The sequence below is a fragment of the Panthera onca genome, chromosome B3, assembly GCF_046562875.1.
Source record: "Panthera onca isolate mPanOnc1 chromosome B3, mPanOnc1 haplotype 2, whole genome shotgun sequence".
NCBI lineage: Eukaryota > Metazoa > Chordata > Mammalia > Carnivora > Felidae > Panthera > Panthera onca.
In genome coordinates, this window is record NC_138344.1 from 58,160,357 (window position 1) to 58,181,275 (window position 20,919).

The 20,919-nt window shown below is 47.1% G+C and overlaps 1 protein-coding gene across 2 annotated transcripts in view; it reads right to left on the bottom strand.

Moving 5' to 3' along the window:
* The window catches only part of BLOC1S6 (biogenesis of lysosomal organelles complex 1 subunit 6), a 130,539-nt gene extending 122,006 nt beyond the window's left edge, over positions 1-8,533 (bottom strand). Inside the window, exons 1-2 of one of the 2 annotated variants that reach the window (XM_078448580.1) lie at positions 8,416-8,533; positions 1,510-1,593 (exon numbers count right to left, since the gene is read on the bottom strand). In XM_078448580.1, the coding sequence (XP_078304706.1) occupies positions 1,510-1,593; positions 8,416-8,533 (202 nt within the window). Of the gene's footprint in view, positions 1-1,509; positions 1,594-3,713; positions 4,674-8,415 lie in introns of those variants that run through there. The other variant, XM_078448581.1, reaches the window with a different exon arrangement.
* Positions 8,534-20,919: the final 12,386 nt, after the last annotated feature.

A 20,919-nucleotide genomic window follows, 5' to 3' on the forward strand; every position in this document is an offset into this window, starting at 1 on the left:
TAAGTTACTAGGTTTCAAGCTTTCTCTTTATTTTCTTTTTTTTTTTTTTTAAATTTTTTTTAACGTTTTTTTTTTTTTTTATTTATTTTTGAGACAGAGAGAGACAGAGCATGAACAGGGAACGGGCAGAGAGAGAGGGAGACACAGAATCTGAAACAGGCTCCAGGCTCTGAGCAGTCAGCACAGAGCCCAAAACGGGGCTCGAACTCACGGACCGCGAGATCATGACCTGAGCCGAAGTCGGATGCTTAACCGACTGAGCCACCCAGGCGCCCCTCTCTTTATTTTCAATACGTAAACCGGCATATGCTTCAAACGTTAAAGCCAGATAGAAAGACACACGGCAAACATCTGTCTCCCCCCAATCAGTAACCACCTGTTTTAGCTCCTTGGGTGTCTTCTTCCAGAACTTACTCCCCGATTTGTCTCCCCACCCTGCAGAGCACACACAGTGCTCTCTGTTCACTGATTTTTCAGGCCAGCAAGCCTAGCACTCCCTCAGGCTTTTGTTTAGCTGACTCTTCACTGAATGGGCAAGGGTTTTTCTTAAGGCTTTATTTTTCCTAGAGCAGTTTTACATTCACAGCAAAAGATTTTCCATCTTCCCTAATGCAAATTAAACTGAGGTGAAGTGTTTTCTTCCTAGTGGGTAAAATCTGAACGACTTGGGAGACTGGGGTTTTTTGTTTTGTTTTGTTTTGTTTTGTTTTAGTTTTAGTTTTAGTTTTCAGGCTTCCACCATACCTTGGCCTTTCTCCACCTCTCTTCCTCCTCCAAGAGTCTAAGAATAAGAAGTTGACCATTTGTCATAAATTCACTGTCCATTGGATATCCTTTTTTATTAAGTGCCTCTTTACAAGACTCTTGCTCCTTTTTCTATTGCATTCTTTTTTTTTTTCCGAGAGAGAGAGAGAGAGAGAGAGAGAGAGAGAGACCATGAACGCTAGAAGGTAGAGGGGCAGAGGGAGACAGAATCTTAAGCAGGTTCCATGCTCAGCGCTGAGCCAGACACAGGGCTTGATCCCACAACCTTGGGATCATGACCAGAGCAGAAATCAGAGTCAGAGGCTCAACTCACTGAGCACCCAGGCTCCCCTCTATTTATTTCATCCTTTATGTTAACTTTAAGAGTTCTTTATGGATTCTGACACAAACGCTTTGTTGGTTACATGTGTTGTTGCACACACCTTTTCCATCTTTAACTTTCAAATCAACTCATTTTCACCTGTACACACCAGAGGCTCAAGGCAAATTCAATTTTGTCATACTCAGAAGTGACCAGCAGATGGCGCCCGAGTCTCACACCTGAGCCTTCCGCCGACTGCCTGAATTTCAGCTAAATCTCCCCAAATTGCATTTTACAAGTAAGCAATATTAAAGAGAGAGAAATGAAAGAGAAAATTTAAACCACTATGCAGCTACACATAATACAGATGGAACTTAGTTTCTTGGAGGAAACAACACACTAATCTTTTTTGCTCAGAAAAAAGGAATAGAAAAGGTCTTTACCACCAGGCAGAAAGGCAGGGGTGGGGCTGTCCTCAGGCAGGCGGGCACCAAGCAGAATCCATGGAAACACCCTCTGAGAGTAACCTGCAGGCAGATAAAAAAGAGAATAAGTACCAGCACAGGGTCTGAAATGACAGCAGAACAGGGATTTGTCAGGGGGTTATAGGTGTTTTTCCACCTCCTCTTCATTATTCCTTTTTGTTTTGTCTTTTATTAGTTATAGTTTATGATTGCTTAAAACTGACTTGGTGGGTCTCAGAAACCTTGAGGGAAACCAGCCCACCCGCTGTGATGGAAATGGTGTCTAAGAGTGAACATGTTTGAACCCTGAGGCCCCGTTGGTGATGAGCAGCTTGCCCACTCTGCCCTTCTTTGTCCCTCCATTCAGAATGGATGCTCCCCTCGAGCTGGACCCTCACTCAGTATTGGACAGACCTTCATCCTCCTTCTCCTCCCCAGCCCTGCTCCCCACTGAACGAATGAGAATGAATGAATGAGCGAATGACAAGGTCCCAGCCTTCCTGATCTTAGAAATCAGAGCACATAAACCCCACGCCCAAAGGAAGACCCAAGGGAGAATGCAGAAGCCCTACAAGTAGAGGCAGCTCATCTGAGAGGGAGCTAGGAGGAAGCCTGGTGTGATAGGTTGCCTTGTGACGGGCTACGGTTATGGACAAGGGGAAGGCACCTTCAGTTGAGGGACAGACGTGAACCAGGGCCTGAGGCATATTTGGGATGTGGTGGGAAGGTGACCTCTTTCCTCCAGCCTTCACAATGGTCATTGACAGGAACACAGGAGCATCAAGCCAGAGACCCAACTCATTTCCTGGGGTAGCCAAGACAAAGTTTTCGCCACTGTGTGTCACCACCTTTGACATCGCCAAGACCTAGTGCAAACTCTGGCACATTCAGAATGTGTCAAATAGACTCATCAGTGCTTTTCATTCTCAATGAGCCTGGGTTGAGTTGCAGCCCTGAAGCTCTCCTCTATCCCTTGTTTGTTCACACCCAGCACTATCCCAATTGCATCGTAGCCCAGAGTAAAGAAATAGAGGCTCTGTTCTCTTTTGTTTACGTCATTGCTCAGAAAGCAGGCTTGCCCAATCATCCCCAGTGTGGAAGTTCCAACCCTCACAAGATTTCACACATTCAAAGGAGAAGGGCATGGCACCACTCAAACTTCCTGGCTCCAGGCTGCCAGGGTAGGTGTCCAGAGGCTGGGACCTGGGCAGACACAGGGCCCAGGAATCCAGGCCAGGAAAGCACAAGTCTGCAGGCAGGAGGGGTGCCCAGGGCCGGGCTCTGCTCCTGTGAGTCTTACTGTAAACAGGGACGCTGAGGCTCACTGCCCACCTCCTGCCATCCAGACTGACATTGCCCACAGCCTGGACAGGGGAAGGATGCCAGAGGAGATCCACATCCATGGAAATGTCATCCCCTAGAATTTGGGGTTTGGAGTCTCCCCCTTTTCTCATGGCCCTGGTGGCACTTAGTGGTTGCTGGAGCCAATCTGTATTACTTGCAAAGCTTATTGTTAAACCTTCAAGAATTTGGCAAAGTGGTTGTTAGACATTATTTTATTATTTTTTTTAAGTTTGTTTATTTTGAAAGAGGGCGGTGGGGGGGTGCCTGGGTGGCTCAGTCGGTTGAGCGTCCGACTTCGGCTCAGGTCATGGTCTCGTGGTCTGTGAGTTCGAGCCCCATGCCGGGCTCTGTGCTGACAGCTCAGAGCCTGGAGCCTGTTTCAGATTCTGTGTCTCCCTCTCTCTCTGTTCCTCCCTCACTCATACTCCGTCTCTCTCTCAAAAATAAAATAAAAGATTTTTTTAAAAATTTAAGGAGAGAGAGAGAGAACGAGCAGGGGATGGGCAAAGAGAGGGGAACAGAAGATCCGAAGCGGGCTCTGTGCTGACAGCAGAGAGCCGGACATGGGGCTCGAACTCACAAACCGTGAGATCACCACCTGAGCCGAAGTCAGATGCTGAAACAACTGAGCCACCCAGGCACCCCTAAACAGCCATTATTTTAAAAGTTACATTATAAATGCTTACAAGAAAGTAAGTTATACTCTTAAAAAGCAATAAATACTCAAACCTCATCACTTCCTAATTAATTTGCCACCCTTTGTGATCACACACTCTTGAAGCTGTCTACATCTACTGTGTCTGTCCAGCGGGAATGTTACATGAGAGTGTGTTACTTACACGTCTCGTCCCAAGTCTGCATTCGGTGACGTCATGTTGGTAGCTTGAAATTGGTCACAGTGGGAATATTGACACCACAGGAATCAATAGACTCTATCAACCAAGGGCTTTTTGCCCCAAGCGCCTGTCACACATTTGCTGGCTCACCGCTGCACTTGGCCTCCAGCCTGTGGAAGCTGGATATGCTACGGCCGGGCAGGCGGCCAGCCCTGGGACTTCCTTCCCTCGCTGCAGCCAGCTCGGGACCTTCCTCTCAGCCAGACCAGAGGGAGGAGAGGGAAGGGGAGGAAGGAGAAGGAAAGTAGCAAACACCTTTGGCTCCTCGACCAGGGACCAGGACGCAGCAGAGAAGGGCCTGGCTTCCTCCCGGGTGAGCAGGACTAACTCAGGAACTCACGAGTGTGAGGAGGGTAAGGAGGGGAACAGGCAGGAAGGAAACATGTGACTGAGTGGAAGTGAAAGAGCTCCACCTGCCGGGGCTGCACCCTGTGGAGCTGGGGTCTCTGGAAGGCCCTGCTGCACTGGCACCTCTCCCCAGCTGTAACGATGGGGTAATAATCACGAGGAGGGTGGTGGAGCCCTGAGGAAGTCACAGGACTCCCAGTGCTGGCCCTTCTCCATCCCTAACTCACACCTCTGCCCCCTCCTTAAAATTCCCTTTCTCTGGGGCATCGCAGCCCCCCCTCCACTTTCTGCTACCGACTCACCCTACATCCTCCCCCTCACACCTAAGGTTTCCAGAACCTGCCATTGCTGGAGACACCCCAACTTCTGCCTTGAACCGGATGTCCCACAGGCACCCAAACTCATCACGGACTCCTCCAAACCTGCCGCTCCCCACAGACTCCCATCCCGGGGAGAGGCACGTTGGGCGCTGGCTGCCAAACCTAGGAGGCCTCCTTTGCTCAGCAGTCCTCATGACTCAGGGGGGCTCTCCCTGCATCTCCCCCGCCACGTCCCTCTTCCTTCCCCAACCCACCTCCCAGGCCTCAGACCACTGCTCCCCAAACTTACAGGACTTCTTTGTGCCCCATGTTTTAAAAGATGCTAGGACATCGCATTTATTAAATAGTAATATCAGCCACCCTTAAAGTTGTGCATACAATTTCCAGTCACAACTTCATCCATTAAACACCTACTGAGCAGTTACTGCGTACTGGGTGCTGTGCCAGCCAGGCACGAGGGATGCCACCATGAATAGGGCCAGGCCCTGGCCCTCCAGGGTTCATGGCCTACTGAGGGGAGAGTCACAGAAGGAGATCATAAATTGTAACGATGCCTTGGGGTAAGGCCAGCGATGGGATGTGCACACAGTCCTACAGCACCTCAGTCTCCTTCGCTCCTCATGTGCATGTCCCTTTAAACTCTCAGTTTAACTCTTTAACTCTCCGGAAGTTGTATGCAGTCCCCTCACCAACACAGCCATGGCTGGAGATTAGGTCACCAGACTCCGCCACTTGGACTCTCTGTCCCCAGCCATTCTCCAGACCAGAGCCAAAAAGGGATTCCCAGAGTACAAAGCTGACTGATTCCCCTATTAAAAACCTTCAGTGGCTCCCTACTGCCACTAGGATAACATCCAAACTCACGAGCACAGCTTCACAACCCTTTCTGATTGAACTCACGTTAACATGAGAATTCTTTCCCTTTAACTTGTTCACTTAATACCAGTTTAACTGAACACTTGCTATGTGCTGGGCATTCTGCTGTGCACGGGAATCCCGCAGACAATATTAACGCACACCATTCTCTCTCCTGGAGCTTGTGGTCTAGCAGGGGATACAGATATTAAAGAGACTTATACAGATCATTGAATTGTAACAAGTGCAGGAAAAGGAACATTTCCTTGTCAACGGTCTGCTCCAACCACGGTCAGCATCTCTGGTGCCTGCCTCCTGACCCAGCCTAGGCTGTTCCCTCTCCTGAAATGCCTCTCTCCTTCAGTTGGCCAAATCTCTCCAGCTGTCCAGGTCTCGGTCCAGGGTCCTCCCTTGGTGGGGAGTCTTCCCTGAACCTCCTAGGTGGTTTCATGAGATCCTGCCCTCAACTCCGCGAGAATGCAGCATACAGACCGGCATGGGATTCAGCACTGTAAACGCTCAGTAAACGCTTGCTGCGTGAATGACTGCCGGGTCCTCTTTAAAAAAGTGGATTTGGGGCGCCTGGGTGGCTCAGTCGGTTGAGCGGCCGACTTCGGCTCAGGTCATGATCTCATGGTCCGTGAGTTCGAGCCCCGCGTCGGGCTCTGTGCTGACAGCTCAGCGCCTGGAGCCTGTTTCGGATTCTGTGTCTCTCTCTCTCTCTGACCCTCCCCCGTTCATGCTTTGTCTCTCTCTGTCCCAAAAATAAATAAACGTTAAAAAAAAAAAATTTTTTTTTAAAGTGGATTAAAAAAAAAAATCCATCCACTTACAAAAGTCTGTGTGTTTTAAAAACTTCATCATGAAATTTACCTCAATATCTACCATACATTCAGAAAATGCCCGGGAGGCCCCAGCCCGTGTGGCATGGCAGCCAAGGGGAGGCAGCCCGCTGCCCAGCCCCACGCTGTCCATGCAGGGCCTTCATCTTTCCTCGGGCTCCTGGCCCAGGGGTCCCGCTGACCTTCCACTATCACCCAGCACCCCAGCCCCTGGAGCCCTGTATCTGCTCCTGGGCTCCCCTCCTGTGGGCTGCACTTTGCTGAGACACAGAGGGGCATCTGGGAAAGGAGGGGAACCTCCAGGGGGGCTGGAGCCGCTGGACCCCAGCTGCCTTCTAGCACTTTACTACCTGCGGCAGCCTTGCCAGCCTTACCGAGGCGAGGCGTCAGGACTCCTGGCCTGGGCCTGGCGGGGAGCTCCACTTCCTGCCTCCAGTCAGGGCCTGGGGGCTCAGACCAGGTCTCCCAGCAGCAGAGGCCCAGCAGGGAGGTGACCCTGACCCCCACCCACTCTGAAAAGCCTCCCGTCCTCTCTAGAGGAGGCTTTGTTCTGGCTGAAAGCCCCCACCTGCCGCAGCTCTTCCTCCAGATCCCCGGCGGCTCCCTTGAGTTTTCTCTTTCCCTGGAGTCAGAGCTGGAAGATCACCTGGCCCACCCACTACCTCTTACAGCTGATGAAACTGGAGGGAATTAAGTGTCCGAGGTACCAGATCTGGTAAGGGCAGAGTTGTGCTTTTAAACAAACAGGGCAGCGCCCTGACTCCCGGGCACCGGGGGGCCCCCCTCCGTGATGCCCCACTGTAGGCCTGGTTCTGGTAGGCCGCCCCAGCTTTGCCAGTTGGTCTGAACCCGAAAGTTAAGCCTACACCAAATGACACTCGAAGGAATCATTGCCACCCCCAGCCTACACCCTCTTCCACACCCACTCTCCTTCCTCCAACCTTCTGACACACAAGTGAGGGCAAAGCTGGACCCAACCTGGCAGGCCTCTCCCAGGCAGGGACCCAGAGGAGGGACGGCACAGTCACTCAGCCTCAGGAGTCACCTGCATAAGGAGTGGCTGCACAGGTGTGCTCTGTTCACCTTCCTGGCCCACAAGCACGACCCGGGCTCTCACAGCCTGACAGGATAAGGCCCCGTCCTCTTAGCCCGGCCCTCAAGCCTCTGCCATTCCGGCTACAACCTGCCCATCCAGCCTCATCTCCCGCCGCTCCCACCCCAAGCTTTTTCCTGTCACCTCAAACCATCCTCAGACCCCACCGCACTCTCCAGGCCTTGCTGGCTTTGTAGGTGCTGTTCCTTCTGCCTTAATGCCCTTCCTTGCTTCTGCATAGAGCAAGCTCCTTCTCAGGAGACCCAGCTCCGAGGTCATCTCCCACCCTCCGTGTAGAAGCCTCCCTTCTCCTCAGTGTGTCTGCAGGGCTTCTGTGCCAACTTTATAGGACAATAAAGAAAATACAAGGTCACGAATCTGTGTCCCCACTGGACTCTCAACTCCTCAATGACAGCAATGTGTCTTTGTCTTCAAATTCTTGGAGCGTGGCACAGAGTAGACACTCGAAAGACAAAACAAAACAAAACAAAGGAATAAATGACTAAACTAAATCAATACGTGGACGCTGCATTTATTCCAGAGCTAAATTAGGAAGCAAGTCTCAATGTGACACAAGAATCCCCTTCCAATTCATTTATTGGGGACAGTTATGTGCAAAGCACTATACAAAGTACTAGAAACTCAGAAGCTGGAGTAGACACAGGAATGGACAATTTGGGGGTACAGACGGGGAGAGAAGAGTACTAGCTGTAGGGAAATGTCTGGAGTGACCAGTGCGGGTGTAAGCAGTTTATTGCATGTAATCTGATGTCAGCCCTGGGACGTAGGCACTTTTATTATTAGTCTCACTTCACAGATGAGGAGACTGAGGCTTTCACAAGTGGAGAGACTTGCTTGTAAGTCATGAGGTCAGGATTTGAACCCAGGCTGTGGTTCCCCCAGACATCACATGCTCAAACAGAAAGGTCTGTTACAAGTGTTTTATTTTCTCAGTCGTGGCCCTCAGCATTGTCTGCATTCTGCAAACACCGGTGGGGGGTTGGGGGGGGGGTGGGGAAGGGGCTTTGAAAAGACTGGTGCCCACCCTGGTCCCACCCAGAGATGCTGATGTAACTGAGGTGGGGTGCAGCCTGGGCATGGGGTTTCTAATGTGCAGTCAGGGCTGAGTCCCCCCACCTCTGCTGAAATGAGGGAGGCCAGTGTCAAATGTGGAAGGGGAGACCCACCTGCCACGGAGACGCTCCCGCTCATGTCAGGGTCCTGTTTGTGGAGACACGAGCTGTCCTGTCCTCCTGGGAGGGGCCCCCGGCAGCATAGGCAGGACCAGCACTTCCTCCCTTGCATTCTCTCCGTGTCTCACCAGTCCTGACCTTCCTGTGGCATTGGAGTTGCCAAAGACAACGTGCTGGGGAAATTCCATGGTTTCTGTGCAAGAGGGCGTGGGCTCTCCGGGGCGCCGCCCAGCTTTCCTTGTGAAGGAGCCAAGATCTGTGGGTCACAGTGAAGACCGCTGATGTGAGGAGACTGGGTGGGTGGCTTGTGGGCCGCAGGCAGGCAGAGAGGGCAAAACGCCACCTACTACCACACGTCCCAGTAGGCGGGCTCTGTGGGAGCAGAGTGGGCCCACCATGTGACTTCAGCAGCCGGCAGCCGCTGGCCCCCCTGCTCCTGCAGGCCCTGAGGGGCAGTGAGGCTCCCCAGAGCTAGTGGAGCCGGGCTGTGTGGCTGCAGGCGGCAAGGCGGGGTTTCCCCTTTTCAGGCCCGGGCAGTGACTCAGGGCACAAGTATCGAAAGCAAATGGTGACCTCGGCATACTTGCCCAGTGGGGAGCATGACCTTACCCCAGAACATCTGAGGAGCAGTGAGTCCAGGAACCAGTGGGATGGAGACTGGCAGCACGGTGCGCGTGTCTGGAGTACCCCGGACACCGTCCTCATTCGCTGGCGAGGACCCTTGAGACCCTGTTCCTCACAGAGGTGCTGTGAGCACAGTTTCATTGGCTCTTCGCCACAGAGCTTGAGGTGCAGCTTTTCAGCACAGTGGGCATGGGGCTTCCCAGGTCACACGGGCCCTCGGGCAGCAGGGCTGGGCTCCCACCCGGGGGCTCAGGGTGAATGGACTTAGGCCGTCTCCCAGATGTCCCCCGATGTCAAACTTCTGCCTCTCTAGTTCTAAGTCATGAGTCACGACCGGCTGGCTGACTATGAGAAGCCATCGCTTAGGGTGGCCATGTCTGTTCTTGGAATCTTGGGGGTTAGGGTGTGCCTCATGGCTGCACCCCACCGTGACCATACGGGAACTGGCTTTCCGTGCAGGAGAACCACCGGTGAGGCCCCAGAGCAGCCATGGCAGAAGGTGGGTCTCACCCCCAGCCTGCACTCATTAAGAGTAGAGGTCCCGTTTTACGTTTACCTAAGCCCCTTCCTCCCCATATTCCCTGGTACGATACCTGGCATGTTGGCACGCGGTCCTTAAAAGTTTTCTGGATGATGAAGCCCAGTGACGAATCCTTTTGCAAAGACCCATGCCATGACGGATCCCTGGCATACGGAATCTTCGGCGTTTGAGGTATGCATTTATTCAACACATAGACGAGTGCCTTCTATGTGCCAGGCACATGCCAGCGACTAGTGATGCAAAAAAAAAAAAAAAAAAAAAGCTCCTCGTGGAGCTCCACTTTTGTGGGGGAAGAAATGAATTACTTTCACCAAGACACATCAAATGACACTACATAACGTTTCTAAGGCAAGAGCCCCAGGACAGCGGGAGTCCAGGGGAGAGGGTCTGTGTGGGGGTCAGAGAAGGCTTCTTTGAGGAAGAGGTCTGCACATCGACCCACCAAACCATCATTATGGACTGTGCTCCAGAGTTTGCTTAGCAAGATGTCGGGCACACGTTGGCTGCTTGGGTGATTTCCCCCCAGGGCCCTGAAGGACAAGAGGAAAACCCGAGGCTTCTGACTGCCCCGTCCTTCCTCATGCCACCTCAAGCTTCTAGGGCTAAGTTTTCTGGTCAAGAGGAAAGAGGACTTTTGTTTTTTTATGCAAAGCAGATTAAACTGAAACTTATCTCACCATGGGCGTCTGAGGTTGTTTTCGGTCAGCAAAGAAGGAAGTGAGCCAACTTTCCAGGAACCTTGAGGCCACACCCAGATTGCCCAACAGTGCAGGGCAGCACAGGTCAGAACCTCCCAGGCCCCTTCCCCAGCCGCAGGACCCTGGGGGGACGTCCTCCTTAGTGCCAGCTCCTCTAGAGCCAAAGGTCCACAGGGGATGACCCCAGACAGAACCTTCTCCAGGGTCAGCACAGGGTGAGATTAAGGGCAGGCCTGGAGGAGCGACCCTCGGACCAGCCAGATGAGACTCAGAAACCAAATAGTGTGTCAACAACCAGGAGATGGATGAGGACTCTGTTCCCTCTGATGCTTTGCCCCTGAACTGCCCTCATGCCTTTGCAGGGCTCGTAGCTCATGCTAATAATCCTACTGGCCCTGGACAGGCACTCTGTCCACTAGGCTTCTGGCTTTCTCCTCAGCTCTCTCTCTCTCTCTCTCTCTCTCTCTCTCTCTCTCTCTCTCTTCTGACTGGCTTTCCTCCATCTCTACTCCCTTAGTAACTTGGGGTGCAAGTGGCCCTGTTACAGCTTCTCAGCCCTGACTCTTCTCCCCAGGTTGTGTGCCTCTAACTGTAACTCCTGTCTGTCTCTTCCTTTAAGCTCCAGAGATGGTCTGAGTGGCCTAGTAAGCCTTTGCAAGCCAGGCCTCCTGGGGTCTTTGAGAAGGGGACTGAAAACACAGCAGGCCCCCTAAGATCTAAGCTCACCCCCTCTCATTCTCTCTCTTTCCTGCTCATCAAATTGCTTCTCCCTTTGGATGTACAGATGGCTATTGTTCTTCCCGACTCCATGGCTTAGAACATGACCTCTGCTGCAGCCTGAGCTTTGTCCCTCCCAAGGAACACTCTTTCTCTCCTACCTTATGCTGCATACATATGCACCCTGGCTTTCGGGCTATGGTCTCAGCTGTGGATTTTGAAGCTTCTATGCTGAAACTTCCTTGTTCTAGACCAGAGCGTTTCAAACTTTAGCCACATATAATAACCTGAAGGGTTTATGTGTTAAAACACAGAATCCTGAGATTCAGAGTCGGTCGGCCTGGGGCGCCCCCCCAGATGCTGCCCACGCTGCCCATCTAACCCAACTGCCCTAGGAGTGGGACAGGGCTCATACCTGAGCCCTCACCCTGAGGCAAGGGATGCTCCTGCCTTAAAAGCGGAAGGAAGATCAGTGAGGAAGTGATGCAGGAATGTAATATCTCAGTGAAAACATTTGTAAGTATTAACCCAGCCCACAGGCCTACCCCTGAGATGAATCCCCCTTTGCAAAGCAAGGTTCTGAGAAGTTAGGAAACTTGCCCAGGGCACCCAGCTCCTAACTGACAGATCCTGGAGTCAGGTGCTGGCCTGTCTGCTTGCTCCTGGCCCACCGTGTCAGTTGTGAAGCTGGATTAATGTTTGATTTGATTGTCACAATGGCAGAACCACTGTCATGGGTCCTGATACGGGTGGTCAGCAGTGTCATCTCTGCAGAGAAATGATGTTCACAAATGCAGATGCATTTACGCACATGCCCGATAAATCCACCGCTCCTCAGGGTAAGTCACCCGACCAGAGTGACTAAGCAGGCAAGCAGGGCAGCCTCCCTGGGAGAGGCGTTCCCGCCCTTGAATCTTCCATGCCTGGCCTGACCCTGCTCTCCTCACAGCAAGAGTTCAACTGATGGCTAGGGACTGGACTAAGATGTTACTGAGTGGGCAGAATTCCCCACTAATTACCAAATGTTGTAAGGGGCAAAGAGCTTCAGCACTGTGCCCAAAGTGTGGTCCCCCAACCAGCAGCATCAGACTTACCTGGGAACTTGTTAGAAACCCAGATCCTTGGCTCCCTCCCCAGATACACCAAAGCAGAAATTTTGGGTTTGGGGCCCAGCAATCCACATTTCAATGTGCCTTCCGGGAGATTCTGATGCACGGCTGAAGTCTGAGGACCGCTGTCCTACTGACAGAATTAGATTGCTAGTGGAGGACTTGATCTGGTGCCACAGAGGGCTCCCTGCTCTCTGGGCGAGCTCTGATGTACCCCAGTGGCACAGGAGTTGGTGAAGCATATGCTAGTCCAGCTGCGAAGTCAACTATACCTTCTCCTGCTTCACTTGGTTACAGCCTTGCCCTACAGAGGATTTACTGCCGGGATAGCCTTGTTGCTATGGGGACTCTTGCACTCTGCCTGGGCCCTTCCTCTGCAGGTGGTAATATTTGTATCACTTAGACACTAGGTAAACCCAGTGTCCACACTTTGCTCCGAGGTCTCTCCACACCACAGCCCAAGGAAGCCTATTTGTTGTCCCTGCAGGGACAGACTGAACTAGAAGCCCTGGTCCAGGTGATCTTGTTAGTGTGTTTCTTACAATCTTCAGCAATGTCCAATTTCCTGTTTTCAGAAAAAAAGCAAATCAAATGTAATATATAGGCTAGAGGATTACTTCATATGGAGGGAAAAAATTATGCCAGCCTCTCTTATTTCTGAAGGTAAGAAAGCAAGTAAATGTGGAACAGATTTTTTTTTTTTTTAGAGAGGGGGGCAATAATTCACATACAATAAAATTCACCCTTTTTACGTGTACAGTTTGGTGGTTTTTAATTTAAAAAGTGTCACAGGAGAACCTTCTGGGGTGATAGAAATGTTCAGTAGCTTGTTTTGCATGATACCTTCATGGGTGTATATAATTATCAAAACTCTTATGGGGTGCCAGGATGGCTCAGTCGGTTAAGCCAACCTCAACACAAGTCCTGATCTCATGATTTGTGAGTTCGAACCCCGCTTCGGGCTCTGTGCTGACAGCTCAGAGCCTGGAGCCTGCTTCGGATCCTGTGTCCTCTCTCTCTGCCTGTCCTCCTCTCCTCTTGCTCTGTCGCCCTGTCTCTCTGTCTCTCTCTCAAAAACAAACATAAAAAAAAACAAAACCCTCTTCTAACTGAAGCATTAAGACCGATTCATTTTGTTATATCTAAACTTAATGCACTTGTCTCCAAATAACAAGCAAACTACAGGTCACATTGGTCTTGTGGTACAGATTCATTTCTCATTTATGTTGAAAAGGAAAATTCAGATAAGCAAAGGCATTATGAAATAAGTCAGGCTAACTTTCCTGAGGCAATATATCCTTAACAAACACCAAGGAATAGTATCAGCTTCATGATCACACACAACTATGTAAAGGAAAAATCACATACATTACTTGATGTAAATACAAAAAAGTGGAGTGTAATTTTTTAAACAGTATGCCCACTCTCCAAACAAGCAGTATTTTGTTATATATGTGTTATAAGTCATACCAGCTGAATGAGAAAGTTGGTTTTAGCATGTCTTCCAGAGTTATAAAATTTGGGGTTTTCCTTCATTTTATTCTAATTTTCATTTTTTTTTATAACATTTATTTATTTTTGAGACAGAGAGAGACAGAGCATGAACGGGGGAGGGTCAGAGAGAGGGAGACACAGAATCTGAAACAGGCTCCAGGCTCTGAGCTGTCAGCACAGAGCCCGACGCAGGGCTCAAACTCACGGACTGCAAGATCATGACCTGAGCCGAAGTCGGCCGCTTAACCGACTGAGCCACCCAGGCGCCCCACTAATTTTCATTTTAAAGCTAAGTAACATGCACACAGGCAAATGATGGAATAAAACACCATGAAAACCAAAACAAAAGCTTTAGTTTCTAGAGAAAAATTACATAATTACCTGAGGCAACTTTCTAAGCATGGGGAAAAAATGCTATAAGGGCCAATGACCAGAAAAACTAATTTGATTTCTTTTTTTTAATGTTTATTCTCGAGAAAGAGAGAGAGAGCATGAGCAGGGAAGGGGCAGAGAGAGAGGGAGACACAGAATCTGAAGCAGGCTCCAGGCTCTGAACTGTCAGCACAGAGCCTGACTCGTGGCTCAAACTCAAGAACCGCGAGATCATGACCTGAGCTGAAGTTGGACGCTTAACCAACTGAGCTACCCAGGCAATACCACCCCCACCCATGTTTTTAAATTTCTATAGCTGTCTTAGGTACATGCATTCAACTTCACCTGCCTTCCTTGTTCAAACCACATATCATCACTTTTGAATGTGAGAATATATGTAATGTACTTATGTGAATATAGTGATTACTAAAATACAGACATTTGTCTCTATGGAGGCATATATGTATATATGTATACATACATATTTTAATTTTAGAGAGAAAGAGAACATGAGTGGGGGGGAGGGGCAGAGGGAGAGGGAGAGAGAGAATCTTAAGCAGGCTTCATGCTGCCAGCACGGGGCTTGACCTCACCACCCTGGGATCATGACCTGAACCGAAATCAAGAGTCAGTCAGATGCTCAACCAACGGAGCCACCCAGGTGCCCCAGTATATGTATATGTATATATATACATATGTATACATATATATTATATATATTATATATTATAAATATATACAAATATTTATATATATAAATATTTATAATATTATAATATATATGTATATATAATAAATGTTTATATTTATATAATATTTATATATGGATATTTATATTTATAATATTTATAATATATATTTATATATTTATAATGTATATTTATTATATTTATATATTTACATATAAATATTTCTAATATTTATATGTATTTATCTATATATATAAATATTTTTGTTACTATGTGTTTTCTGGATGTGAGCACATCTATGTGGGCATATATGTAGGGATTCTTATCTCCAGCTAGGTATCTATGTAGATGAGAGCTGAGGTGAGATGTATTTGTCTATGGGTGTGTTTGTGCTCTCCCAAAGGTTTATAATTGGGGCGTTGTGCACCCAAAGCGGACCAGTTACTACAGGTAGGTATGTGTGAATTTCAAACAGGCAATGTTCCCAGCCACGGAAGAATATACTTTTAAATACATTAAGACCCTTCTACTTTACAGAGATAATTTTTTTTTTTTAAAGAAGGGAACACTTTTTGAACAACTAGCCCTGTACATGCAAAACACCTCTTTCAGTATTTTATTGTCTCACCTGATTTTCACAACTAACCTAAGCAGGTACAAATTAACCCAGTTTTATAGATGAGAAATCTGAGGCTTGTCCAAAGCAACACAAGTACTAAGTGGCAGAACAATATGATTTCAGAGCCTGTAATTTCACTCTCTACCAGAAAGTCCCAACTAAAATGTGACACAATCTTCCAAAGGGGGAAAATATGATGAATGAGTATTTAATTAGACCCCAGGCCAGTTTTTAGTGATATCGAATGTGATTTTAACGTTTTTATTCAGAAAGCTTATTTATCTAAGCTTCACATCTAATTTTTTATGTAAGAGAAAATAATAGATGTTTGCTTAAGGCTCAAGGCCATAAAGTTGAATGGACTCTGGTTTAATTGCTGGAAAAATCTGACAGGGAAGAGCACTCCTCCCTCTCTGGGCCCCTGGACGCATGTCTCAGTCCTCCTTCCCTGGCCATGACCTCTCAGTCCCCGTCAGGGATCAGATCCTCCTCCTCTACCCACGCCCTCCATGATAACATTCCTCTCTCTTCGGTCTTCATTTCCCTTTGATGCCCTCTGCCCTCTGTAGGCATGTCCTTGTCTTACCGCCCCTGAGCTGCCTCCAGCTCACACCTCCTTGCAGTTCTCCAGAAGCAATCTACCTACATAGCTCACTGGGTTTTCAAAGGCAACAATTCCAAAGTCTAACTCATTTCCCTCATTATCTACCTTTCCCTTGAATATTCCATTTTGTTTCCCTCCTATATTCTCTATCTTGGCACCACCCCCCACCCACTTCCTCAGGTGAGAAATCGGGGAGTCATTTTGGACATCCTCCATCTACCTTCAATGAGCCTTGAAGTCTTCTCATCAATGTCCGTCAAACGCACCCTCTCTTTTTCTATTCTCTCTGCCATTGCTTTAACCAAGGCAAAGGTTATGGCCCTCACTACCTGCACCCTAGACCGTTGGCAGCAGCTGGTCTCTGGCCTCCAACCACAAAGTCCCTTCCAGCGTGCACGCCCTACTTCAACTTGCCGTAGCCAACGCCCCATTAAGTAAAGTGCATTCTCTCCTTCCACAGCTTAAAACCCTTTTCTGGTTCCTTTGTGCCTGCAGGATAATAGCATAAAGGGCCCTACATGTTCCATGCATCCCACTCTACACTCCGATATTAAATTCCACACATTAACCGACTTCAAGTTCCCGGAAGATAGGCTATTTTAGCCCTCTGTGCCTTGGTAAACATGCCCCTCTACTTCAACTGAACTGCTGACTTCCAATGATTGGTTTTTCAAGAAGCCAGACTGATCAATCTTTCAGCGATCCGCGTTTTTTGGGAAGCTTTTTTTTGTACCTTATGCTCAGTTCTATCCTTGCTGTGTGGTCACTGTATTGCTTTGATTTGTTCATAAGTGCGAGCCTTTCCTACGCCAGATTCTTGAGGCCAGCACCATGCCTACCACATAGTGGATGCACAATCATGTGCAATTTCTTAAATTTCTTTAAATTACATGAAAACATTATTATATCTCAAATTTTGAAAATTCGAAGTCCACATCCAGGAGTATTTTATCCAGATCAAACTCTATAGAGATAACAGTTCTACAATGCTCCTATGGAGTCATTTTGATGACCACATATTTGTCAAATACTCAGTACAAACGACCTAACAATCATATGCAACAAGCGAATCTTGAATTGGATTCCAGACATAAAAATACAGTTATCTGGCACAAAAACAGGCACTCAGATCAATGGAACAGAATAGAGAACCCAGAAATGGACCCACAAATGTATGGCCAACTATCTTTGACAAAGCAGGAAAGAATATCCAATGGAATAAAGACAGTCTCTTCAGCAAGTGGTGCTGGGAAAACTGGACAGTGACATGCATAAAAATGAACCTGGACCACTTTCTTACACCATACATAAAAATGAGCTCAAAATGGATGAAAGACCTCAATGTAAGACAGGAAGCCATCAAAATCCTTGAGGAGAAAGCAGGCAAAAACCTCTTTGACCTTGGCCGCGGCAACTTCTTCCTCAATACGTCTCCAGAAGGGAAACAAACCTCTTGGGACCTCATCAAAATAAAACGCTTCTCCACGTGAAGGAAACAATCAGCAAAACTAAAAGGCAACTGATGGAATGGGAGAAGATATTTGCAAATGACATGTCAGATAAAGGGTTAGTATCCAAAATCTATAAAGATCTTATCAAACTCAACACCAAAAAACAAATCATCCAGTGAAGAAATGGGCAGAAGACATGAATAGACACTTCTCCAAAGAAGACATCCAGATAGCAAACAGACACATGAAAAAATGCTCAACATCACTCATCATTGGGGAAATACAAATCAAAACCACAATGAGATACCACCTCACAGCCGTCAGAATGGCTAACATTAACAACTCAGGCAACAACACATGTTGGTGAGGATGTGGACAAAGAGGAACACTTTTGCACTGCTGGTGGGAATGCAAACTGGTGCAGCCACTCTGGAAAACAGTATGGAGGTTCCTCAAAAGGTTAAAAATAGAACTAGCCTACGTCCCAGCAATTCCACTACTAGGTATTTACCCAAGGGATACAGATATGCTGTTTCAAAAGGACACGTGCATCCCAATGTTTACAGCAGCACTATCAACAATAGCCAAAGTATGGAAACAGCACAAATGTCCATTGATGGATGAATGGATAAAGAAGATGTGGTACGGGGCGCCTGGGTGGCGCAGTCGGTTAAGCGTCCGACTTCAGCCAGGTCACGATCTCGCGGTCCGTGAGTTTGAGCCCCGCGTCAGGCTCTGGGCTGATGGCTCAGAGCCTGGAGCCTGTTTCCGATTCTGTGTCTCCCTCTCTCTCTGCCCCTCCCCCGTTCATGCTCTGTCTCTCTCTGTCCCAAAAATAAATAAAAAAAAAAAAAAAAAAAAGAAGATGTGGTACATATATACAATGGAATATTATGAGATCTTGCCCTTGCAACTACGTGGATAGAACTAGAGGGTATTATGCTAAGTGGAATTAGTCAGAGAAAGACAAATATCATATGAATTTACTCATATGAGGACTTTAAGATCCAAAACAGATAAACATAAGGGAAGGGAAGCAAAAATAATATAAAAACAGGGAGGGGGACAAAACATAAGAGACTCTTAAATATAGAGAACAAACAGAGGGTTACTGGAGAAGTTGTGGGATAGGGGGTAGGGGGTGATGGTGTAGGTTTAATGGGTAAGGGGCTTAAGGAATCTATTCCTGAAATCATTTTGCACCATGTGCTAACTAACTTGGATGTAAATTATAAAAAATAAATTATAGAAAAAAAAGACAGAAATAAAATGTTTTCATTTCTCAAAAAAAAAAATACAGCTATAAAGGACATTACAATTAGAGAAAATGGAAATGGATTGTATGTTGGGTGATACAATTGAATTAGTGTGAATCTTCTTAGGAATGATAATGGTATTACAGTTAGCTATAATGTATAATGTATATATATATATATATATACATATATATACATTATACATATATATATACTATAATGTATAATGTATAATGTATTAGGTATAAGAAGCTTTATGAGGTGTATACTCATTTTCAAAGAGTTCATTTTATTTATTTATATATTTAAATTTCTATTTATTTATTTTGAGAGAGAGATCACAGCGGGTAAGAGGCAGAGAGAGGGAAAGAGAGAAGAGCGAATCTCAAGCAGGCCCTACGCTGTCCCAGTGTGGGGCTCAATCTCATGAACTATGAGATCATGACCTGAGCCAAAATCAAGAGTTGGACACTTAACTGCCTGAACCACCCAGGCACTCCTTCAAAGAGTTCATTTTAAAAGAGCATAATAATATACGGAGAGATACAGCGAATGTGGCAAAATGTTTGATGAAAAGTTGTGAGTATTCCTTGTACTGATTTTCCACCTTTTCCACATATTTGAAAAATTTAAAAATAAAACATTTGGGGCAAATGCTAAGAACACAAGCAAAAATAAAATCAGTCAGTGTTGAAATTTAATTATCAATATTGCTCTTGGGGTTTCTTCCTCCCAAACCTGCCACCCTCCATTGTCATGCCCATCCCTTAAAGCTACTGCATTTCAATCAGGTTTGTGTTTTAAAGTTGAAAGGTTACCCCTCACAAAACACTCTGCAGTTTGTTCTTCTAGTTGGCCAAACTTCACAAAGTTGTTCATTTTTATTTGCCTAAAGGGTACCATAGTGCACTTTAAAAACTTAAGCAAATAAAATTTTGTTTCCTAATTGGTACAGGTAATACCGTGAGATCAACCACTGGAGATTTTCAACTGGGAAAATGAGGTGATAAGGAATCACAAAGGTTGGCGGAAGTAGTCGTTTTAATCCTTTCAGAATCGCCAAGTCTCTAGCAAGAGCTAGTTATTTTTTATTGCTGGGAAGGTGATAAGAATTTAGCCCTTCTCTCAAATTTTTTTTTTTTTTTAATTTTTGTGTTTTTTTTTTTTTTTTTTTTTTTTAAAGTTTATTTTTGAGACAGAGACAAAGCATGAACGGGGGAGGGTCAGGGAGAGGGAGACACAGAATCTGAAACAGGCTCCAGGCTCTGAGCTGTCAGCACAGAGCCTGACTCAGGGCTCAAACTCACGGACCGCGAGATCATGACCTGAGCCGAAGTCGGCCACTTAACCAACTGAGCCACCCAGGCACCCCTTCTCTCAAATTTCTATTATATTCAGATGGAAACTAAAACAATTTTTTTAATTATTATTATTTTTTTTTGAGAGAGAGAAAGAGCTGCGAGGGATGAAGAGGAGCAGAGGGACAAAGAATCTCAAGCCAGGTCCATGGTCAGCGTGGAGCTTGATACGGGCCTCAGTCCCATGACAGGATCATGACCTAAGCTGAAATCAAGAGTTGGACGCTCAACTGACCAAGCCACCCAGGTGCTCCTTAGATGGAATTTTTTTATTAAAAAAATATTTTTTTAACTTTTCTTTATTTTTGAGAGACAGAAGGAGACAGAGCAGGAGCAGGGGAGGGGCAGAGAGAGGGAGACACAGAATCTGAAGCAGGCTCCAGGCTCTGAGCCATCAGCACAGGGCCCAACGCCGGGCTCAAACCCACGAACCGTGAGATCATGACCTGAGCCAAAGTTCGATGCTTAACTGACTGAGCTACCCAGGAGCCCCTCAGATGGAAAATTTTAAAAGCATGCATCATCTTTATTTAAAAGAGGTGATGAACACCCAAGAGAACTGAAAATGTATGGCTACACAAAAACTTGGACGTGGCTGTTCACAGCACTATTACTGATGTAACAACCAAAAAGTACAAACAATCCACATCAACTGATGGATAAACAAAATATGGTACATCCATACAACGGAAAATTAGTCATAAAAAGGAATAAAATACTCACACATGGCACAACAGGGATGAATCTTGAAAACATTATGCTAAGTTAAAAGAGCTAGAGACAAAGGCTACATAATGTATGATTTCATTTATGTGAAATGTCCAGCATGGGCAAATCCATAAAGATTAAGTTTATCAGTGTTTGCCTGGGGCTGGGAGCAGAGGGGTCAGGAATAGGGAATGACTGCTAATGGGTAGAGGGTTCTCTTTAGGGTGATGAAAATATCCTGGAGTCAGATGGTGGAGG